Here is a 15,364-nt window from a genome sequence, read left to right on the forward strand (position 1 = left end):
AGCGATCCTTTTTAAATTTAATACTTTACCAATACATATGAGTAAAAACTACTCTATCAGTTAATTTTTAAAGTAAATCTAAGTTTGCTTTATTGCAATTAAAATTTATTATTATTTAAATATTATTATTTTAAAATGTAAAAGTTGAGAAGCGACCTCAATCTATGGTTCAATGTTTTATTTTTTTCTAAGTAGAAATCCATAACCAATTGATAACTTTTTTAATTTACCTAATGTTTGATGTGAGCGCGTTCAAAATAAAATGAAAAGTAATTTAATATCATAGCTATAATCACTTTAAATTATTTTATTAAAATATAATTTTAAGTTATAAGTTTTGGTTACTATTTATTATTGAGGGAGGTGAGATTATTACTGTTATATAAAATTTTATTCTGATTTTATAAATGAAAAATGAATCTTTAATAACATTCTAAAATCTATTTAAAAACACAGTAAATTTAATTTATATTTTTTTATGATATTCCACTGTTTTACGATTTTTAAAATGTATATTTCTAAAAAAGTGTATTATAAAACTGGGATTATTATATATCTCGAAATATAATCAGCATTAAGCAAAAGCTATTGTTACATGTAGTTAAATTTGAGAAAAGTATTTCATATGAAATATTTTTATATTTGTAATGTTAACTTAATTTTCATGCGCGATGACTAACAAAAAAGAATTTTCTAGAATGCATTACTCTTGACTGTATATGTTCGTAATTATTGCCTTATCTGGCAGTGGGTATTAAAAGAACGTTCTATATGCGATTTTTAGCGGGAAAATACAAATAATTCATGTTCATTGAATTACATGCTTATATATAATCATCATAATCCGTTCATTGATTACAACTTGTAGGAATTTCATATTAAAAATTCTGTTGAAATGTTTTGATTTAAGGTATGTAATAGTTGCTAATTCGATTAAAATGCAAATAATTAATTATTATTATTAGCAGGTAAATAGTTATAAGTAGGTAATTAAATTGTGTCATACACCATTTCATAGGATCTCAGGCTAGAATCCTTATTATAAGTTTTTATTTTATTTTTAAACTAGATTATTTAAATGGAAATCTATTAAGCAAATTAACCTAGCAAATGCCTTCCATTACAGCAATATATTTTACAAATTCCTAAATATTTAATATAACATTTACATTATTGCATTTTTTAAATTATACTGAATTATTACATGATATATTAAATATCATTATAATATTAATATTTAAATGTCGCAGTCGAAGCCATAGCACAGGCGGGCCCAAAATTATATTTAAAAATGTATGCTGTCAATTGTAATACTTATCAATTTTGTTGTATTGTCACTGTCATAGCACGTTTTATTTAAAATAGGAGGTGCATGAGAGTTGAGAGGTTATGTTATTGCTTACATTTTATTAAATTGCCGATCAACAGTCCAAAAGATAAATACAAATATGACTGATTTTATTTTAAACGATAGTGACACTGATGTAGATTCTGATGAAGAAGTAAGTATTTAATAATTTATTATTTTAGTAAAACATTACGTGTGCGTGTTTTTTGGTGGTTAAATTTTGGAATTTGTCTGGAAAATACTATTTCTTAACTTTAATATTCTCAGAATAATAATATAATATTTACTTTAATGTATTTCGGTTCGTCCGTACGTGCCCCCTTTGTCATAAGTGTGCACTCTGTGAATAATATTGTGTAATTCTGTATTATTTAAAAGTTCGGGTAAAAAACGCTCGTGATCCGAGTCCTAATATTCAATTGTGTGTATAATAAAGTTACAGGAGGCATTTGCCAAAGGCCTACTGAAGCCAGGTCTCAATGAAGAAATTGAGAAAGTTGAGAAGACTTATGTGAACAATGTAGCAGACCTTAAAGCAAAATTAAAGGAGTTTGAGCTGAAGTTGCCATGGGTGGAGACCCTGGACCTCGTCACTAGTGTGGCTCCCATGGCGCCGGATGTGGCCATGCAGATAGAGGAAACAACACAGAGAAGAAAGTTAGTATTGAACTTCAACAGAAAAATCCCTAAGGCTCCAACACCATTGTGATTTAACTGTAGCCGCAAGGTTCACATCTGTACCTCCCTTACAGTAGCACAGTGTAATGCTATTATGACCTGGTTTTAAATTTGTAGTAACAAATTTACAGGCGGCACCTCAACATTGTTATCAGGGGTAGCAATCAATCCGTGGCTGTTCCAAGAAAAGACTGTGATTCTATTAGTTATTGATGTTCGAGGGTATCCACGGGCCACTTATGGTCAGTTGGACCTAGTAACTTAAGTCCAATCTTTTTACAAAATTAATCACTCCTCTAGGGTTTAGTGTAATGCTGTTTGCAAATACTACACTTACAGGAATAACTTATAATTTCATATGTGAATATTTGCTTCAGGAATGTAAAGGAAAACACAAGAGGCAACCAAGTGTATGATGCTGCACAGGACCCAGTACTAAATGAGTTCAAGCGGGAGAATCTCATCCACAGACAAGCTCAGGCAGCTGTTGTAGACGGCATCAAGAGACTTAAGGACCTCAGCATTCCTACTAGACGGTAAATAATATACCTGGCATTTTTAGTATTTTTTGTAATTATTATAAAGGCTTGAGATTAGATACTACATTTGTAAATACTTAACTAAAACACAGTGTTTTACAAATTACAATTTTAATATTTTAGTCATATAGAACACATATTATGTCTATATAAGGTAATATGGCTTACCTTATATAGAGATAATATGTGTGCCTTTGGCCCAATTAATACCATTGGAGTAAGTTGATATCGAGTATAATCTTATATTCAAAAGCATATCGTTCCAAGGGCAGCATATCCAGGGTGTAAGAAATACAAATAAAAATGTGTGTATTTCTTATTACATTTTTAGAACTGACATATTTAACATGTTATTCCTAATGACTTTATCAATGATTTTTTCACTGACCTATTTGTATAAGGTGACAGAAATACTATTTTAAATCTACACTGCTAAGATGTCTAGGATTACAGGTGCAGGTGTTTAAATAATAGTATTAATTTAAGCTATTATTTTTGTTTCAGTCCTGATGACTACTTCGCAGAGATGGCTAAGTCAGATGAGCACATGCAAAAGGTGCGCAAGAACTTGATGTCGAAGCAAGCAGCGCAGGCGCGTGTGGAGAAGGTCAGGCAACTCCGCGAGCAGAAGAAGATTGCTAAACGAGTACAGGTATGTTAAAGACTTATAATAAATTGTTATGCCAAAAGTACGCGAAAATCTTCTATTTTTGACAGTTACAGTATCAAGTTTTATTGTAGCCATGCAGTAGTCGTTTTTTTAATTTGAGTGTTTAATAGGAAGATATTTAACTAACCTCAAGAAGTTTTTGATAAAGTTCAGGCAGAGTTCATGTCCTATTAGAGAATGGTTATAAATGATTGCTTGATAATTAGATGCTTCTGTTATATAAAGCTAGCAGGCAAAGAGATTGTGTAACTGTAAATTATTTGACCATTATGTTGAAATTAAACAACTATAAAACACATGTTAAAAATATATGCAACTGGCATCTGTTACAAAATTAGAATTGGTGAAATAAAATAATCAGTTATTAATTAATTTTGCAATTTTGTTTCTTGTAGACTGATGCAAAATTGAAGCAAGCAGCCGATAAGAAACATATGCTTGAGCAACTTAAGAGAGTCAGGAAAGGAAAATCCACAGACTTGGACTTCTTAGATGACAATAAGGGAAAGAACAGTAAGGGTAAAGAAAACAAAGGCAAAGACCCTAAAGGAAAGATAAACAAGAAACGCGCAAATAAAGATAAAAAGTTTGGTTTTGGCGGCAAAAAGAAAGGGTCTAAATTGAATACTAGGGAATCATCAAATCAAATGGATGGTTTCAACAGTTCTGCAAAGAAGACACCATTCAACTTCAAGACTAAGTCGTTTAAGCCTAACAACAAGAAGAAGAATCAGAGACCAGGGAAATCTAAAAGGAAGAATACTAAGAGATAATTATTTGTTAAATTAGATTAATGTTACTGATAATAAATAAATACATTTCAAGAGTATATTCTTTAATGAAGTATTTTTATTTTAATGATCCGGATTATATTTGTGAAAGATTGTAGAAAATATGTTTTAGTTGGACTGTTTTTCCCAAAATGGGCTAAAGTATTATCACAGTCTCACTTAACTTTAATGAGTTATTTATTTCTAATTAACATTTCTTATATAATTACAAACTGGAAGATATGTCTGTATAAAACAAGTGGGTTGTGATCAAAATGATTTAAAACAAATTAGTAAAACTTTTTTTTTTGCAATTTTCACAAATCTAAAGTCTGCTCCACATTCTCGCGAGAACGCGAAAAAAGCATGAGAAATGTTAAATGTGGAGAGGTTTCTCGTGTTTTTCTCGCGAGTCCGTTCTCGTTGTGTTCTCCGATTTTTGTAGCCCGCTCCACATTCTCGCGAGAAAAGCACCAGAAACGAGAATGTGGAGCCGATACCAATCGGATATTTCTCGCGAGAATATAGAGCGGGCTTTACTATTTTCCTCTACCCTACGCCCAAATAAAACCACAAAGTAGATGCGTGATAAAAATATCATTTATTACAATATAGTGCAGTGCAGTTACATCATCCTACCACTTCCTGCCCTTGCCTTTCTTCTTCTGCTGCTGTTTCCTTTGCCAGGCGCTCTCGCTGGACTTGGGCTCCACGCGGGGACTCTTAGCCGCTGTTGCAGTCGCACTGCTCGGCGTTTGCTTGCTCATGTCGCTGTTAGAAATAAAATATATAAAGATTTTTGCATTTGTATTTGTAGAACAATTTGGTGATGATTTGAGTAGACTGATTTTAAGATAATTATGACGATGTGTAATGCTGAAACGATTGTTTTGTAGAAGTGATTGTCCTAAAGATTGAACTATCACCATAGATATGTTGGGTTAACAAGTTATTGGTGATGGTGTAGACTACGTAAACGAGATGTATTGACATGGTAGTGACAACGAGGTGGGTGATGATAAGGCGATTAAGTTTTATTGATAAATTTGTGGCGGGGGCGACTTTATAATCATAGTGATGTGTTAGTGATGATGATATGATTATGACCTAATAGCGATAGTGACGTGACGAGATTAGAGCATTCCCTAATCTCACTTCTTTCTTCTAATACCTCGGTATTACAGATGTTATTAGTGCTGATTTAATTCCGTTGACTTTCGATCAATACATATTTTATCCAAGGTGTTGACGATATTTCGGTAGTCATAAGATCAGATGATAGAAATTATGTGGATGTTTTCGAAATTATAGTATCGGTGATGACGTGTGTATGATGATAAGGAGACGGTGAACATAGCAGTGTACTGACTACTGGTCGACGGCGGCGGTGGTCATGCCCTGGCTGCCCTTGATGACGTCACGCCGCACGCCGCGGCGCTTGCGGTACGCAGACCGCTCGTACTTCGGCAACCATCTGTAAATATATTACAATTTTTAGCACCTATGTAGATAAGCTGACCCTACACTAGATATGAAATGAATACAGTCGGATTTTTAATAAGCTACTCAGAAAAAATGTTATTGTAAAGGGGTTGTAATTAGAAAAACTGTACATTGTAAGATAAAATCGACAGCCAATACATCAGAAATAGAGCTGAATTATTAGTCTTTTTTAAAACAATGATGGTCAAAGTCAAATTAAAAAATAATTTATCAAGGGAGATTTTTTCCAGAACGTCAATATTTCAACCGCCACTTCGCAAGGTTGTTATTGTTAAGTGGTTACTAGTACTTCTGTCCATGGACGTCTGTAATCAACTACATATGAAATTAGATTCCAAATATTAAATAATTCTAACAACAAACCTATGAATGTACTTACCTCTCAGGATCCGGAGGTTTCGACAGGTCAGCGTTGCGCGGGATCTTGGTCTTACGCTTGCGTTTCGTCTTCTTCTTCTGAGATAACTCTGAGCCAGGCGTTCTGTAAAAGTGTACGTATTACTCAAGCAACTTCATATTTATTTTGAAAATTAACAAGTTTTATTTACATAGAAAGAGTTTATTTTTTAAGTATGTATTACTGATTGTTTTGATGATTTTAGTTCATTTTTAGTTGATACAATATGTGTTTTTTTTTATATGAAATATTAATAGTTGTAAATGGAATTAAATCATCGTGTAAGGAATCCATTAATTGTTAACAGGTCTGTTAGTATGTTTGTGCTTATTTCATGCTTTGAATTTGCAAATGCTCTGATGACCTGATGAAGTTATTAGGTGTTTGTTTATGTTTTTGATGTAAATGAAAATGACATACCCAGGCGATTGCTCCTGTTTGCTAGCAGTCTTCTTTACTACTTTAGCACCCATCATCCATTTCGAAGACTCCAGCGCTTCGATGTCGATCTTACCCTAAAAAACGAATAAAAAAACATATATTTGACGTTAATTTGTTTGAAATGGGTATTTATAAGTTCAATGAATGCTTAAACTTTCGAATTTGCGACAAACGATGGTTGTCACACGGATGGCTGCCGCGGTGCTTTACGTACGTTATATTAACCGAAACATTTAGTCCGCTGTGAAGCTGTTCCATGCAGGGATAGTCAGAGAGCCAATGCGGTCGCACACAACCACAAGCATATACTCCGTATCGCAACGTATGGGCAATGGGCATACTAACTCAGCTATGTAGCAGTGGGTGATAGTAGGCAGTGGAGGGTGCCATGGAGGTCCCGCGCTGTCTTCGTCCCGCTGATATCTACAATTTGTTGCGACGGGATTTATATTCAGAGAGGACTAGAAGTTTGGCGCGGACTCTACCATCAGCCTGCATGCTTGTCAGCTACTCCTATATCATAAAAAAGAGACTACTCACCTCAAGTTGCGATATGGGTGGGAGGGAAGCAGCGAGTTGCCTGGCCCGCTCGGGGTGGTCGCGCAGCGCCTTGACGAGGCGCGCGAGGCTGCGGCGGTCGCCGGGCGCGGCGCGGGCCAGCGCCTCCAGCGCCGCGGCCGCCTCGGCGCCGCGCCCCGCGCGCCGGTGCGCCTCCGCCGCCGCGCGCCACACTAGCCGGAGCGACGACAGCTTCTGTAGGTAAGGAATACCAACGGGGTCAGTTTTGGGGAAGTGGTAGATGAACCTGTGTACCATACTGAAAAAATGGACCATGAAAAGTGTCTTATGGTGGTATTGAAAAAATGTACAATAGAGAAGTTCAGATACGTAGTAGCTGTATCCATAATTTCTATTAGAAAATATGAAAGATAATTCCTGTAGGTTAGAATTTTTTTTTTATAATATAGGAGTAGCAGCCGAGCATGCAGTCCACCTGGTGGTAAGTGGTTACTGCCACCCATAAGCATCTGTAATCAACTCCAAATAATCAGAACATTTAAATTCTACTGAATTTTAAGATTTTTATAGGTTAAGTTAAATAAGCAACTAAACATTTATATGTTTTCAATAAGAAGTTATCGTCTTTTTGGAAATAAAAAACTATTTGAATAAAGCACCTACTATTTATATCTGAAGTAACTTAAAAAATTAAACTAAAACTGTCATTATAATATCCATGTTAGTAACAAACACTGATTCGACATCAAAACAACATAGAGTATAATTTAAGCTTTAGTTTTAAGCTTTTAAGCTTTTCTTAGTCTGTACCCATGATTCAAATTTAACAAATCGCGTGCTTAAAGGTAAAAGGGCCTATAGCTAAGGGTTAATAGGGATTTATAGGGGTTAATAGGGAAACATAAAACTTTTTTACGTTTCAGTTAATTTCAAACCGAACTAAAAATTTTTTACGTTTCAGATAATTTCAAACCGAATGGCAAAAAAAAATTTTTTTATGTGCCCTTTCAGCATAAATCCCTATTAACCCTTAGCTATAGGCCCTTTTACCTTTAAGCACGCGAAATATCCATCAACAACGTCATAACACAACCTTATATATTTTGTCTAACAACAAACCTGTTCATCATCCTTATAATGTTCATACACATCAGTGAAGAGTTGCGATGCCTTCTCGTACTCGTTGTCAGCAGATAGTAGAGTATTAAGCAATCCGATTACTGCTGGTCTATACTTGTACTCGCTCTCTTCTAGTAGTTTCACCGCTGCTTTGCGATCGCCCTGAGGAATAATTATTTTTGCATGAATTTCTGGCACCATAACACAGTATAGAACTACTTCAAATATAATGTAAGATTAGTATCTTATATATATAAATAAATTCTCGTTATATAAAATTCTCGTGTCACACTGTTAGTTACCGTACGCCTCCGAAACGGCTTTACCAATTTTCACCAAATTTTATATGTATATTAAGTAGGTCTGAGAATCAGCTATTATCTATTTTTCATACCCGTAATGGTTGTTCACGCTTAATATTTTTTTATTTATATGGCAACACAACGTTTGCTGGGTCAGTTCATTAGTTATATTGTATATTTTTTTATAGTATTTTATGAAAGGTCTATTCTATTAATGTCTTTTTCTTTTATGAGTTGGGTCAAAGGTTTATTGCTTTTCCAAGGACTAAGTTCGATGTCTTAGATATTATAAGATTAAGAACTTGATATATATCAATGTAATTTTGGAAATAGGAAAAAGAATTTATATTTTATTTCATTATTTTAAAGATTATTGTTTTTTTTTGGTAACTTGTTAAAAATAGTTACTATTTCATCCATACACTTAAAAAAATATTAGAACTATGCCAATTTTTTTAATGTAACAACTACACAAAAGTATTTCTATTAAAAAATGACATTTTTTTTTATAAGAACCTCCAATGCATATTTATTTCCAACAGCAGCAGTATTTTTTACTATTCATTGTACCAGTCTACCAATTTAACCGTCATACCTGTGCGAGCAGCACTTGCACAGCAGCCAACAGTAAATCTCCCCCGTGTTTAAGTAGCAAGGCCACAGCCTGGGGTCTCTTGGCGTCCTTGACGAGCGAGCTGGCCTCCACCAGCGCGGCGCGGCGCGCGCGGGACAGCTCGCGGGAGAGCTTCACGCAGCACTGCTTGCAAAAGTCCGGCTGAAACACAAGTAATATTTATAGGTGTGAGTGGAAATCTTCAATTTTCTTCAAAGTTAGTACTTTCCCTTACACGTGGAAAATTTTATGGGTGCGAGTGGAAAATATTAATTTTCTAAAAAAACAATATTTTCCTTTAGTTTGTCATTCATCGTTACATCCCAGAATTTGATGCTTATGGGCGACAAACTGAATGGTGCAGTTTATTTTTAATCAAAATCGGCCTTGTAACCACTTTCAGCATTTTTCGCTATTTTTTATAGTCCCAGATTTAGCCTTAAAGACCTGTTTGAAAAGTTCACCCTGTATACCTGTATGTGTTTAAGATGGTAAAGTGGTCATGGTTAATATCTTGGTCCTTGTAGCATGCTTCAAAATAGGCGATCACTAATAATTTACCTTTTTATTGTACTCACATAATGAGGCACCTACTGTAGGCGTGGATCTGAATCAATCATGATTGATCCATCATATTTTTTTGTCTGCTGATTTAGCCATCAATTAAGTAATTTATTTAATTATTTCACCTCATTCATTCATTGAATAACGGCAAAACATCCCAATTTATTTCTGTGTGATTACCTGGTTAGAATAGATGGCTAGGATGGCCTGATTGTAGACAATGGAAGCACGTTGCCTAGAGTTCAGTTTGTGCTCTAGTCCTTCCGCAGAGGCCGCCTTCATGCGCTTGCGGGAATCGAACACGTTGGTATCTCTGAAAATAAATATTTCGTCTTTAACAACATCATAATGAACTCATTTTTATCCTCAGAGTAATATACACACTTTAAGAACTATTTTCATTACACAATTCATAGGCATTTGAACTGAGAGTTCTACAAATCGTAAAGGAAACTTCTTCCTCACAAAATTTTCATTGTTAAGCAATGTCTACTTTCTAATTTTGAATATCATACAAATAACTGAAAAATCACAAGAGATGACACATTTTACCTTTAGATTATTAGAATCTGCGTAAAACTGCTAGTCCGCTCGGAATATAGAAATGAATCGCGTCGCCATAGCAAATTGTATGAATACAACTGCACGCAACAACTCCAGAGGGGACTAGCAGTTTGGCGCGGACTATACTGAAAAGGACAGATTATCAAAACTATACACACCGGTTAATAACAACCAAGTTGTTGCTCGCGATGGCCACTAGCGCCTGGTCGCTGGGCTTGTCCTTCAGCACACTCTGGTATACTGTGGCCGCCTCTTTCTCCTTGCCCATCTGTTGCAGGCAGTATGCTTGTTGGACCCTAGAATTTTACAATGTATTTATTTATTTATTCATGATCACCAACATAATGTACACCAAAAGCAACAATCATAAATGCAAAGATAAGAGGTAAGTGTCATTTCAATTATAGGTAAAAACAGCATGCAATATAGCAATAGCAAAGCAATAGCAAAATATGCAAGAAAGCGAGTAACATAGCTGATACAGCAGTATTATAATAATTACAATATACAACAATCCACTATAACAAATCTAAAATTAATCATTTATATCAATGTTTGTTTTTATCTATGTGATGCTATGCTGGAATAAGTAAGCAGTAATATAATAAATAGTATGTGATGTGTGACAGTTGTGTCATCATACCTACATTACACTACATCAATTACTAAATTCATAATAATTATACATTTACACAATAACCAAAACATAGTTATGGCTATGGCTTAACTATGGCTTTTGTATATTAAAGAGGTGTTTAACTTTAGAAACTAAAATTTATATAGCCTACAATAAATATAGCTTTATTTCAACCTAAAAATTAACTAAAAAAGTATATCTCTAATACCACATGGGGTATAAAAGGGCAGCTATTTAGCAAAGGTTACAGGAAATCTAAATTTGTTTTAATTTAGATATTACCTGATGATAGCAGCTTCTTCCTTAGCTTCCTCCTCAGTACCCCCATCATCAATGACACTCTCCGAGCAGGACTGCTCAGCCCTTTTCAACACGGGCAGCGCCTCGTTGTACTTGCCTCGCATGGCCAGAGTGCTGCCGGCGTTGTATGATAACTCATAGGTGGTTTCTTCAAATTGGGGCAGGTCTGCTGACTGGGAAAATTTAACTTAACTTAGAATAAAGAACTATATGAATGTAATAGAAAATATATTTACAAATACATGATGTCATTACACCTTATTAATAAAGTCCCTAAATATGTCATAATTACAATTGACATAATTGTGTATTTCATCTACTAGACATTATACAAAATAATTTGATGAGAAATGAGTATGGTCTTCAAAGAAGTTTTATTATTTTTATCTAATATATAAAATTCTCATGTCACAGTTTTCGTTGCTATACTCCTCCGAAACGGCTTGACCGATTTTGATGAAATTTTTTGTGCTTATCCGGTATCTATGAGAATCACACACAAATCTATTTTTCATCCCCCTAAATGTTAGGGGTAGTACAACCCTAATTTTTTTTTTATATATATGGCAATACAACGTTTGCTGGGTCAGCTAGTTTATTATAAAATTACTTAAGATTATCTCAATCATAACTTGGGTTCTTGATGTCATATATTTTAAGCATAACACAATAAAATATAATACTTACAGGATTAAGAGCTGCAAGGTTAGCCACGACGGCTGACATGTTGGCTTTCCTCTCATCTTCATATTCATCGGTGGTATTCTTCACTATGTCACGGTACAGGTTGTAGCAATCCTGGTATTGTTCCAGGCGGTATAGAATTTGAGCCCTGAAATATTAAAATAGCAACAAATGTACTTAAATAATCTAGATTATCATACATAGGAATATGTTAAATTCCCTAGAGAATTATATATCATTCTTACTTTTTGACATGCCATATCAACCCTGTTTTTTTTTATTTGACATTCTAATGGGGTACAAACCAGACTTAGTCCAAGTCATAGAGACAGCCTGAATGAACTCTAGGTAAGATTGATGTGTAATCTGAGATTAATCATAGTTGTGTTAACTTTCATCATAACACTACACATTAAACATATTATATTAAATTAACATTCAATGTATCTAAATTTTGATTACCAATTTTGAAATTCAACAATTTGTAGTATGCAGAAATTGTTGATATTTGGCACACAAAATTGGGATTTAATACTTATCAATGTCAGGCATAACTTTGAATGGCTTAAAATTTAAATGTCTCTCCTTTCTCAGTACATACAACATAATAATAGGTCTAAAACAAAACCTACCTCAGTTCTTTCAAAGCAGGTGTCAACTCAGGAGCATTGTCCACCGTTTCCAACGCCTCCTTGGGGCAGTTGAGTCGGTACTGTGTGTATGCTTTCTCAAAGTGCAGGTTGGCAGCAAGAGCAGCATTCTTGCTGTTATTCAGCACGGATAGTGCCTCTTTAAAGTTGTGCAGCTGGATGTAGCAGATTACCTTGCAATGGAATGCCTTTTGCTCTGTCGGTGCTATTTGGAGAACTGCAGAAATTTAGTTAGTTTTTTTTATTTTAGTTAAAGTATTCAGTATTAAAACTTAATTGACTGGGAATTTTCAAGAGTAGTCTTAAGAAGTTCTGTACCTTATTTATCTATTGAAAATTGTATTTTTATGAGCATTTAAAAATAACTATTCTTATTAATTGTAAAGATATTAAAGTTTACATTCTGCTATTTTTAAAAGAAGTGTCTTTTATAAAGATAATAATATAAAACGATATGAAATAGGTATGTAATAGTAAATATACATAGTTTCTTGAAGAAATTGCAGTAAATAGTTAAAAGACAACTCATTATGAATATTGAAATACTGAGTAGGGAGGGTACACTGTACTGGTAATTTATTCTAAAGTGCCAAATCGATAGCACAGACTAATAATCCCAAATAAAAACCAATATAGTGTTGGATATGAATTAGAGGTATATACAACTCAATTATTCGGTTTCACTCTCAAGTTAAGCTCCTAGAAGATAAATATCAATAAAATTTTGAATGGAAATCCAATACATGGGTGCTTTCATTTAAAAATAGAAGTTTCACACGCACCCTGGTCGACGACAACAACTTGTGAAACTTAGAATTAATTTGTATATTTAAGTTTATTATTAATTAGTTTAATTTACTCACTCTTCCCCGTAGATTTTAATGCTCTATCATAGTCACCGCTTTGGCAGAATTTATTTAATTCAATATATGCCTGAACAAGGTTACTTTCCTTGTTGGCTGACATTTTTTGACAACATGGCATATGATTCCGTCACACGCTATCTGTCATGTCGTAATGTTCGTCGAGAAACTATCGTGATTTATTAAAGAGAAACCGAAATAACCAAACCAAATTAGTAAAAAATTATTTTAAATACTATTAGATAATATTATAAGTAATTACTGAAACGATCTTTGACCATTAAAACGGGATAAAACTGTTTCGACTACCGATATCTATCAATACATAACTTAGTCTCGTATTAGTGTAATGACGCCGGTGTGTTTTAATTCGGATGGTGTTTTATGCATTGAATATATTATATCATTATGTAATTATATGGGTCTTTCCAACTAGGTTCTTTGGGTTCTGGGGAAGTAACCAAACTATCTCGGGCCGTGGCTCATTTTCTGCATTCGTCACATGAAATAATAATAAAAAAAGTTAATTATGTTGGTCTTTCTCTAATCTAAAATGTAAAAAAATACGATTGCTCTAGTTAGGTCCTAATTTATATCACAATTTATTTAAAGTAGATACTTGGTCTCTACGTTCAGTAAGAAACACGAACAATGAGCATTGGTAATTCATCTGGTCTTGTGTTTTCAGGCTGTGTAAATAATAACAATAAATATACAATATACAATTATGATGATGATATACGCTACATCATTTTAATATAATAGTGTACGTAAAATTAGACAGCTCTCACATCAGCTGAGGTGTCCGAGTGGTTAAGGAGTTGGACTTGAAATCCAATGGGTTATACCCGCGCAGGTTCGAATCCTGTCCTCAGCGGTTTATTTTTATACATTTTTCAGATGGATAAGAAATTTTCAGTTACTTTATCGTATTTATTACGTGTTTTTTGCAGTTAATAACTTTTTTATAGCGTATTGTTAAATGTTTATAATAATTACATTTTATAAATATTTTATAACTTTTCACTAGCGTAGGTAATAGTATGTTCATGATCGTCAAATTTCGTGAGCATTTAATTTCTTCAATGATTGGATACCCCTCGTTAAACATTGTCGAAGGCCATACGTACAGTGTAACAGTGCGGTTTCATCAAAGCGGATAGTCAGCTGGTGACTGTCAGCGCGCTTACATACGTTCTACTTTTCTACAGATATTCAACTTTCGTTCACACAATCGACAATCTGCTATAATGCTATACGCCACGCAATGCGTAGTGGCGGATTATCAGCTCCAATCCGTTCTATAGTATCCTTAGCTTATTTAGCTTACGTTTATGTCTGGGTTGACAGTCAGCTTATAGTCAGCGGCTGACTTTAATGCTCTGGTCTGAACGCGCGCTATTGGTGGCTAATGGTTAAGTTGAAGAAATCCTTCACGAGTAATCACTTCACTAATAATATCAATCTGTATTGGAACAACGTAGTAAGGAATCCGTACCCAGTGCAGTGGGACATGAAAACAGTTGCCGTTAGATAGTCATTACTAAATACACGTCAATAAATTTAATTTGTGTTGTGCCATGATGCTTAAATGACACAACTAACAAACGAGCATGTAAATCACTGCAGCCAATGACTTAGTACCTAAGCAATTTAATATACAAGACAGGTCTCTTAAAATATGATCACATAGTACCCGTGTTTTCATGTTGTCATGGTCATCGCAACCTACAAGTGTACGTTCAGCTAAGGATTCACAAGGGATGGGAGTGTGTTTATGATGTTACTCACCCGTGATCTTTAGCCTTATTGCCTTATTTACTACAATATGAAATAAATCTATTAAGGGCCTTTTCAAACTAGCTGCAAGCAGTTGCAGGCTTATCAGCCTGCAACTGCTTGACCTACAAACACTTGAAGGAGCCCTAAACGAAAGTTATATTTAAAGGTACCGGTAAGCTACCTTTTTAATTTCTTATTGTAATCTTTTATTTATTTATTGAATTATATAATTTATGTAGATTCTTAGGTATACGTAGTTTATGCTAACTTTGATTATATTTTTATACCGCAAAAGCAGAACCACTATCTATCGCATGATAAAATCTCTAAACCAACTAAGGGAAGAGTGATAAAGTCTGATAAAAAACCGTAATGTAAGTTTACAACACAACTGCAAGAGCTCCAAGTTGAGCAACTTGCG

The 15,364-nt window shown here is 34.2% G+C and overlaps 2 protein-coding genes and 1 non-coding gene across 3 annotated transcripts; 2 read left to right on the top strand and 1 right to left on the bottom strand.

Moving 5' to 3' along the window:
* Nucleotides 1-1,328: 1,328 nt before the first annotated feature.
* LOC140750914 (probable rRNA-processing protein EBP2 homolog) lies at nucleotides 1,329-4,074 on the top strand. The gene is made up of 5 exons (XM_073084657.1): nucleotides 1,329-1,502; nucleotides 1,785-2,005; nucleotides 2,404-2,562; nucleotides 3,070-3,217; nucleotides 3,631-4,074. The coding sequence occupies exons 1-5, from the start codon at nucleotides 1,449-1,451 to the stop codon at nucleotides 4,006-4,008; spliced, it is 960 nt and encodes a 319-aa protein (XP_072940758.1). The 5' UTR covers nucleotides 1,329-1,448; the 3' UTR covers nucleotides 4,009-4,074.
* A 509-nt stretch (nucleotides 4,075-4,583) lies between these two features.
* On the bottom strand, nucleotides 4,584-13,289 carry Srp72 (signal recognition particle 72). The gene is made up of 13 exons (XM_073084432.1): nucleotides 13,162-13,289; nucleotides 12,281-12,515; nucleotides 11,652-11,796; nucleotides 10,947-11,137; nucleotides 10,186-10,323; nucleotides 9,644-9,776; nucleotides 8,882-9,061; nucleotides 7,985-8,146; nucleotides 6,887-7,099; nucleotides 6,326-6,420; nucleotides 5,888-5,989; nucleotides 5,375-5,479; nucleotides 4,584-4,776 (listed from the first exon to the last, which is right to left on the bottom strand). The coding sequence occupies exons 1-13, from the start codon at nucleotides 13,280-13,282 to the stop codon at nucleotides 4,641-4,643; spliced, it is 1,956 nt and encodes a 651-aa protein (XP_072940533.1). The 5' UTR covers nucleotides 13,283-13,289; the 3' UTR covers nucleotides 4,584-4,640.
* Nucleotides 13,290-13,956: 667 nt separating this feature from the next.
* TRNAS-UGA (transfer RNA serine (anticodon UGA)) lies at nucleotides 13,957-14,038 on the top strand. Its single transcript has one exon. It is a non-coding gene; the product is annotated as a tRNA-Ser (tRNA).
* Nucleotides 14,039-15,364: the final 1,326 nt, after the last annotated feature.

Source organism: Epargyreus clarus, unplaced genomic scaffold, assembly GCF_041222505.1.
Source record: "Epargyreus clarus isolate Ecla_fem2 unplaced genomic scaffold, WU_Ecla_fem_2.2 ptg000021l, whole genome shotgun sequence".
NCBI lineage: Eukaryota > Metazoa > Arthropoda > Insecta > Lepidoptera > Hesperiidae > Epargyreus > Epargyreus clarus.

Bases quoted from the DNA above. Each gene is read 5' to 3' on its own strand.
- Srp72 (XM_073084432.1), bottom strand. From the start codon at position 13,282: ATGCCATGTTGTCAAAAAATGTCAGCCAACAAGGAAAGTAACCTTGTT. The intron at 11,138-11,651 runs GTAAGTATTATA...AAATTTTCCCAG, and splicing joins ACCTTGCAGCTCTTAATCCT to TCAGCAGACCTGCCCCAATT. The intron at 8,147-8,881 runs GTATGACGGTTA...ATTATTCCTCAG, and splicing joins TGCAAGTGCTGCTCGCACAG to GGCGATCGCAAAGCAGCGGT.
- LOC140750914 (XM_073084657.1), top strand. From the start codon at position 1,449: ATGACTGATTTTATTTTAAACGATAGTGACACTGATGTAGATTCTGAT. The intron at 2,006-2,403 runs GTTAGTATTGAA...TATTTGCTTCAG, and splicing joins GAAACAACACAGAGAAGAAA to GAATGTAAAGGAAAACACAA. The intron at 2,563-3,069 runs GTAAATAATATA...TTTTTGTTTCAG, and splicing joins CTCAGCATTCCTACTAGACG to TCCTGATGACTACTTCGCAG.